The sequence below is a fragment of the Macaca fascicularis genome, chromosome 1 (assembly GCF_037993035.2).
Source record: "Macaca fascicularis isolate 582-1 chromosome 1, T2T-MFA8v1.1".
Lineage (NCBI taxonomy): Eukaryota > Metazoa > Chordata > Mammalia > Primates > Cercopithecidae > Macaca > Macaca fascicularis.
The window spans coordinates 26,237,480-26,245,815 of NC_088375.1; the positions used below are offsets into that span (position 1 = coordinate 26,237,480).

General features: G+C 37.8%; 1 protein-coding gene across 6 annotated transcripts in view; it reads left to right on the plus strand.

Annotated features, from left to right (window-relative positions):
- XCL1 (X-C motif chemokine ligand 1) overlaps positions 1-6,962 on the plus strand; it is a 216,947-nt gene extending 209,985 nt beyond the window's left edge. For 2 of the 6 annotated variants that reach the window (XM_065521779.2, XM_015445159.4), the window contains 4 exons: positions 1,861-2,274; positions 2,395-2,544; positions 5,622-5,736; positions 6,610-6,962. In XM_065521779.2, coding sequence (XP_065377851.1) covers positions 2,484-2,544; positions 5,622-5,736; positions 6,610-6,778 — 345 coding nt within the window. In that variant the 5' untranslated portion in view covers positions 1,861-2,274; positions 2,395-2,483 and the 3' untranslated portion in view covers positions 6,779-6,962. The remainder of the gene's footprint in view (positions 1-1,860; positions 2,275-2,394; positions 2,545-5,621; positions 5,737-6,609) is intronic. The other 4 variants (XM_065521806.2, XM_065521820.2, XM_074006744.1 and 1 more) reach the window with 3 other exon arrangements.
- The last annotated feature ends 1,374 nt before the right edge of the window (positions 6,963-8,336 follow it).

Here is an 8,336-nt window from a genome sequence, read left to right on the forward strand (position 1 = left end):
ATGTAATTCTGTTTGTCTGTTTTTGCCTTTGTTTCCTTTATTTGCTTAGACCAATGTCATGAAACATGGCTTTATGTTTTTAGATGATCATCTTTCACTTAATGCACAATCATTGTAATTTTGGCATTTAAAAAATAATTCATTTATTAAAAAACTAATTGTTGAGCAATTATTACATACCAGGCTTTCTGCAAGTACCAGTGATCCAGAGATAACAAAGGAATCTTCTACTCTCAAAGAGCCTGCCATCTAGTGGGTGATGCAGTAATGTAATTGAGTAGAACATAATGAGATTAGCTGCAGAATAGCCTAGAGAACAGAACAAAGTTCTAAGAGAGCATAAAGGGGTGGCATAACTTAATTTTATCAAAAAAATTCAGGAAAGTTTATACAGAGAGGAGAAGTTTACAAGTAACTATGTAGGGAGCTGTCATGGGTATTCCAGTTAAAAGAAACATGTGAGGAGCATAAAAGAGGCTGGCCTCTTTTATGAAAATAAAATATGAGATTATGAAAATATGAGAAAATATTTATAAAAGAGGCTGGCCCATTGGGTTGGCTGCACATGTATGTATTTGTTAAGGTTTGGGAGTGTGTGAGTGAATGGTGGAAGGAAAAGCAGTACTGAAAGGAAAAGCAGTACGAGATCTTGAGCATTCTTATATATGACAATGAAAGATTTGCAATTAATCCTGTAGGCAATGGAAGTTGGCAAAGAGGTTCTCAGTAGGGAAATGGCATGATTAGATTAGATCACTCTGGCAAAGCTGCAGAGAACAGACTGAGAGGAGGCCCTAGACTGGGAAACCACTTAGTCCACTGCAATTGGCCTAACATTTGAGCAGTGTGGGAAGAAAGGAGGAGACATGTCAAAGAACTACTCAAAAGGTATACTTAGTCCAGTTTGGTTGAGAATGAATGACACGTGGGTAGATAGCAATGAGTCTAAGATGCTCCCTATATATCAGTATTTGGAAATTAGATGGAAGAGAACACATTGCTCTATGCTAAGGACTAATAGGAGGAGAAGCAGTTTGAAAAGAAGATGTGTCCAGTGTTCAAGGAGTGATTGTGTAGTAAGGTAGAGATCATTAAAGAGCCAATTGGAAGTTTAGAATGAAGTCTGGGTGAAAAATCAAACGTGATTAGTGGAAAGTCTCTTAGAGGTTAACCTATAATTTTTATGAAAACATAGGAATTTATTTTCATATTCCTAATAGCAAATGCAAAACCTTTAACTACACATATATTTAATAAATACATTTTATAGGTATCTATGTAAAATAAAGAGCAACCACCATACAACAAACTCAGTGGCAGAAAAGTTCCAGTGGAATCAGTATATTTAAATTCTACTGGGAGCATTGCAAATTAAAATTACATCTGGGGAGATTATATGGCAATATATAATAAGAGCTATAAAAATGATCATATCATTTTACCCAGTAATCCTACCTCTGGTTATTAAAGGGAAGTAATTCAGTATATATTAATGAAACTGATCTTACAGTTCTGATCTTTATAATAAGTTACAAGAAAATGGTTTAATATGTATGTGTGTATATTTACTTGAAGTTGAAATATGAAGGCTAAAAAAACAGGAAGATATTTAAATTGGTGTTAAAACAGCATTTAAAGTGACTACAATTATGAGAACACATGTATGCCAATACAGATTCACTGGAAAAATATTAAAAATGGAAACTGTCAGATGGTAAGATTATAGATCATTTTATTTCCTTTTTATTTGAAATAAGTTGGTACAGCACAACTTTTCAAAGCTTCTATAAAAGTGTATGTCAAGTTGTAATAAAGCAAACATATGCATATAGACATGCTTAAACAGTTATTCTTTCTTAGGTACCTGGGGAGATTGGGATGAAGAAAGGAGGGCAACTTGAATGAAGGTGGAGGAGAAAAATGACAGAAAAGAAAGCAAAGGATCGCAAAGCTCAGTGTGGCAGCAGCCTCTCTTCCCCTCCTGAGAGAGTCAAAGGCTGGCACCAGGGACTCATGATCCATGGCTGTGGAAGCCTCATGTCACACTGGATGTCACATGAGGTGGGATGGAACACAGTGACCACTCCACCTCATTTCCTTTACAGTTTCCGCGCTGGACCATGGCAGTGAACAGCCTTCAGGCATGTCTACAGCGGAAGATCTGAATTCAGGCTGGTGGCAGGAGACAACACAACCACATTTTCTTCTATGCATACATTTGGTTTCATTGACACATTAACCACAGACAAAGGGTTAAAGGCCACAAGGCGTTAGGTTAGTATGAACAGGGAAAAGGGACTTTTTTTTTCTTTTTTTAAAGAAAATAAAAAGCATCAGTATTGCAAAGACTTTCCATGATCCCACACCCACCTCAAAAGCCCCCTCTCACCACAGGAAGTGCGCTGACCATTGGAGGCATAAAAGAGGTCCTCAAAGAGCCTGATCCTCACTCTCTCCCTGCACAGCTCAGCAGGACCTCAGCCATGAGACTTCTCACCCTGGCCCTCCTTGGCATCTGCTGTCTCACTGCATACATTGTGGAAGGTAAGTCAAGAAGCTGTCTGTGAGATAAAGAACAGGGAGGCAAGGCAGGTGGGCACACATTTTGGGTTTGACTCAGGTTTTAACTGGAGTAAACTGCTTTCCTCAGGCGAGCCTTAAACTTCCCATGTGCAAAAAAGGAATGATGATTTTGACTGTAGGGGGCTTCATAAACTCCCAGAACAGGGAGAATTTGGTTAGTATCTGGGCTCCTACTTTTCCTAATTGGGTGATTTTGGGCACATTTCTTAACCACTCAGGGCCTATGCTTATTTATGTATAAACTGAATAGGATAACAGACATGATCACCTGAGATTAAGATTAAATAAATATTATGGTTTATTTATTTAATAACATCAGATTTCCTTGCAAACAGTAATTTTTTGATCAATGTTAGCTATGGATTAGAGGTGATGGTTATAAATGCATTTGTAGCTTTTGCCCATTTGATATATTGTTTGATAAATTATCAAAATCTTTGAGCGTTCAGTTACAATGTGGGGATGCATCAGAGGATATATGCTCTGGAGCAAATCAATGTTTTCAATACAAAACCAAGCCCCAAATGACTGGAAGTTCAGACCTTCATGTCCAGAAAATCAATATTACCTTCAAGTACGTGGGGGACTCTGTTAGTAATGCCATAAATATTACTATTTATGAGAAATTTTCTCTATTTGTAAGAGACTATACAATAATAACTACTAACAAATAGGTCAGCAACTTACACACAGTTCAATAAACCTGCAAGACACATCCAGGTAAGATTCAGCTATACTGAGCCCTTACCTGAGCATTCAGTAGATATTTCTTGAAGGATTACTTTTTCCTATGACTGGAGTGAATTTGTCTACTTATTTGTGTTCTAATTGGTAGACTTATTACTTAGACTATGATATCATAACTTAATAATGGGTCCCGAAGGGGTTCCATGAATAAAGGTTGCTGTCTGGAAGTCCTTGAAATTGTGTACAAAACAAAAAAATATTGATGAAACAAAAAAGTTTGATTACTACATTAGGCCACATGTTGCTACCTGGCTGGCATTTTGCTGAGACAATGGGCATACCATCTGAGGGAGATTCAGATCTGGAGTAGGGGAAAGGAGGTCTGTTAGAGGCTGAGAAGAACTGCAGACACTGGTCTCAAATTCCCAAGTTTTCTAGCTGAAGGAGCTCTATAAGTCCCACTGGTGCTTAGCTTCTTACTTACAAAAATGAGGCAAACAGTCTCTGCTTTGATTCAACTCTGCAACCTGAGTGAAGGTGATATTTTAAAGAATAACACAGACACACAAACATTGCTGAGAATAAGGAAAAGGCTTTATGGTTTCAAGTATAACAGGATTCCCTGAGTCTTGGGAGTCCATTTCAGATACTTCACAGAGAGAAATCTTGTTTCTTAAATATGAGAGAAACAGAGAAAAAGCCCAGATTTTTCCTCTTTCATTGGTTGCAGAAACAATTCAGCATTAAAAATATATTGGCAAAGGTAGAGGGTAGGAATGTGCAGACTGGCACTAAGAGTGGAGGAGAGGAGAAGGAATGACGAAGAAAAGCACACTGTGAACACTCTTTGTTTAGTTCCATGCTTTAAAAAATGCCTTCTGATATTAGCAACACTACAGACCAAACTTGATCATTATCAGTGGTTACTTTAGATGTTTTTAGCTGCCTATTTCTCTGGGAAGCAAAGACCAGTGTCTACAGTTAAGGAGAAAATCAGCACTTAGAAACTTCGATTAGATTTTACCCAACCCTTAACAGTATTAATTCTCCCAAGTTATTTTTCCTTTTGCAATGTTAGATGTTCTCTAAACTCAATAGTTTAATTCCCTTGGGCCATTACTGTTGGGGATGAATATTTTAAGGCTGTCTTCCATGTACATATATCTTACCTTTTACCATTTATTAATTTTTTTGAAGTGTTTATTATTTTTATGTACAGAAAATAATTTTTATGTACAGAAAACTCAACAGTGTACATTTAACCCAGTTTAGTGGCAAGTTCCTCAGCCTTTCCTATTTCCATCTTGGCAATGCAAGCCACAGATTTTGGACTCAGGACATTGCAGATCTCATCATATCCATCATTGTAATTGGTCCTGATAGCTTCCACCAGCTTAGCCAAAGCTCCTTTGTTTTCCTGGTTAACCTGTGTGAAGGCGACAGTGTGCTTCCTGTGGACTGGATGTCCCAGTCTTGCCTTACTTCCCCTTGATAATGCAGTAAGGGACCCCTTTTAGGACACAGGACAGGCAGAAAGATAACCAGCTTGATGGGGTCCACACCAGGTGCAATCACTACCGGCTGAGCCTTCTTGTTTTCCAGCAAGGTGGTGATGGTGTTAACCCCTGCTCTAAGAACAGGTGATTTCCTAGTGGGGACACCCCCTTTGCCAGCAGCTTTCTTCTCAGCCTGGGCCAACAGTATCTGCTTCTTCTCTTGCTTTGTCTCTTGCTTTGTCTCTGTTTGGGGGTCTAAGGACTGGGTGAACTGGTTAATGGCAGAAGGTACTTTCAGCAGCTTGTGGAGGATAGCCTTCCCCCACTGAATGTTACCTTGCCTACAGTACTCTTCACACATTACTCTGTAATCTCACTTATAGTACTGTAACATGTTGCACTATTTGAAATGATCTTTTCTGTTTACCTGTCTGTTGCCTGGCTCCCTCATTAGAAGAAATGCTCTATGAAAACAGGGACAAAACGTCTGTCTTAATAAAACATGTGGGACACAACAGGCACTGTTGTATAAATGAATGAATGAGTGTCACTGGGACATTTACTAGCCGTCCCAAATGTCTAAGTGAAAATATACATAGAGATGGGAAAACATCTTGTTTTTGTCTCAGCATGAAATTCCTGAAACAATTCTATTGATTGAGGTTTTAAATTAGTCAAATATTTACTAAGAATCTATGATGGGCAAGAGATTCAGGATGCCTGTCAGTCATCTCTTCCCCCAAAAAGCAAATGGTCTTATATTCTCACAACATTCTTAGAGTAATTTAACAGGTGATTGTTCCTATGATTTTGATAATAGCTTAATTTTTCATTGTATTTTTTTTTTCTCACCAGGTGTAGGGAGTGAAGTCTCAGATAAGAGTACCTGTGTGAGCCTCACTACCCAGCGACTGCCAGTTAACAGAATCAAGACCTACACCATCAAGGAAGGCTCCTTGAAAGCAGTAATGTGAGTTTGTCTCCACAGAAGCTGGGCTGGGTGGATATCTAGAGGTTTGGAAGTAGAGTATACAGAAGTGCTGCCTTCCTCAGGAAAAGTAGGTCAACATGGAGGAACAGCTCAGCTTAACTGACAAGCTCTTTATTTTTCCTTGTCAATCACGTCTTTATGCAGCCCAACTGAATGGAGATTATTGCAAAAATTTGGCTGCCAAATAAAGAATAGAAGTCCTCCTCTATTTAGCTTAGTGGAAGAGTCTGTTGAATACTGTGCATAGCTCTGAGGTCTGGGTTTAAAGATGGCTGACCCATGTCAGGGTTTCCCTGCAAGCCTCACTGGAGTTGGGGGTTCTTAGGGTTGAGTTAGGCAGAGTCCCTTGATTATCAGTTGCCATATTTCAACGAAATGAGTCAATGCACAAACTGCATGGTCCCCTTCTTCTACCAGAATCTCATTTTTAGAAGTAATAACTCTTCCCAACACATAATTGCAAGCTTTACTCTAAAAAATGAAAACGTAAATATCAACTTTTATTAAAAATATAAGATGAGTACTTTTAAATTTGAAAAGAAAGAGTGTATGTAATAATGGAACTAGATGGCCTCAGATGTCTTTTTGTTACAACATTTGGTGACATGGATGAGAAAAGGAACCTGTGAATTGTGGTGAACAAAGGGGCTGGATACTACTTGCAGATATTTCTCCTTTATGTTAAAATAGATGACAGAAGACGGGTGCCCATTTTTTATCTCATGGCTCTGAAAGACTATTTCTTGCAGTAATTTCTGCACAAGATCTCTTCAAGTCTGCTCTGATCTTAACTCTTGACCCCAAGGCTTTGAGAATGTGGCTAAATTCGTCTGTGTTTTCCTTGCATTACAGTTTTATTACCAAACGTGGCCTAAAAGTCTGTGCTGATCCACAAGCCAGGTGGGTGAAAGACGTGGTCAAGAGCATGGACAGGAAATCCAACACCAGAAATAACATGATCCAGACCAAGCCAACAGGAACCCAGCAATCGACCAATACAGCTGTGACCCTGACTGGGTAGTAGCCTCTGGCACCCTGTCCCTCTCCAGCCAGCAAGCTCATTTCACTTCACACACGCATGGACTGAGTTTATACTCACCTTTTATGAAAGTATTGCATGAATAAAATTATTCCTTTGTATTTTTACTTTTAAATGTCTTCTGTATTCACTTATATGTTCTAATTAATAAATTATTTATTATTAAGAATAGTTCCCTAGTCTATTCATTGTATGTAGGGAAAGGTAGTATATCATTTGTGTTTGATTTCTGTCCTACTTGTACCTCTCTTTGATGGTAACCGTAATGGAAGAGATTCTGGCTAGTGTTTATCAGAGGTGAAAGCTATATTGATCACTCTTAGAGTCCAGCTTATAATGGTTCTTTACACATGAGTCACAAGTTACAGCTGTGACAATGGCAACAATTCGAGATTATTGTAACTTGTCTCTATAATAGAATTCTATTTATAGAATATGGGAGAAAATAATCCAGTCTTCACTGGGTTCCCATTCTGAAGGTTCACTACTCAAAAATTTGCTTCACTCAATTGTTTTTTCACCTCTTTGTGTTTTATTTTGGTTTCCTATTAAAGGAATAAAATGACACAACTTGTCCCTTTTTTTGTCCTATTAGCAAAAATTAGAATTTTGGTATAAAGAAACTTTATTCAAGTAAAAATAAACACCTTTTGAATTGGAGAATAATCTCCCTACCTTATTAGGATTTCTGTACTTGCCATTACTGTAGTTATCATACATGTTATACTTTACTGTGAATAAGCTTTTAATGCTCCAAATGCTGACCTATGCAGCATTTCTTCATGTGATCACAATTTGCACTAAACTTTTAATTAAATGTTCATCTGGTCACTCAACACCCCAGATTCATGCTCTCTTGTATGCTAATTAAATTGCTGATTTGTTTCATGCTTAGGGTTTTACTAACCAAGTAGGTGATGATGTATACATTCTGTTCTGTCAGACTCTAAATAGGAAGGCCTGACCTTGTCTTGATAGTTTTAAGTGAAAAGTATTGGCTGTTGTTTAGTCCTATGGGGACATTTAGCAATATCAAGAATTTCCAGAGGGTAGACAAAGGCAAGTTGCTCAAATTTTCTTACTTGTAGTCATACAACTAGTGAATCAGAGTGGAAACTACTAAAAAGTTGCCTCCTAGCAAATGATGTGGTCACCTATCCATATTCATTGCTGTTTGTCTAAAATAAACTTCAGACACGGTCTTAGAGAAAGCAATCCCTTAATAAGAACAGATAACCTGCTTTATGAGGGCTGAAAAATAACAAAGTCACAAAAGATGAATGGAATGGTTTGTCTCCCAAATGTCTCCCAGGCCCTAAGGATTTATTTGGGATAATAATAATAGGATGTGTGGAAGAATATGGGCAGTGCTTGACTTTTCATTTTATAAGACTGTTCTTTTTTTTTAAAATAATAAATAGTTGTTAAAATATATAACCATAGCTATTTTCTTGATTACAAATATTAGCTCACTTAATCACACAACAGACCTCGATTAAAGACAAAACAACTGAGGCATAAAAAGGTTAGTTAACTTTCT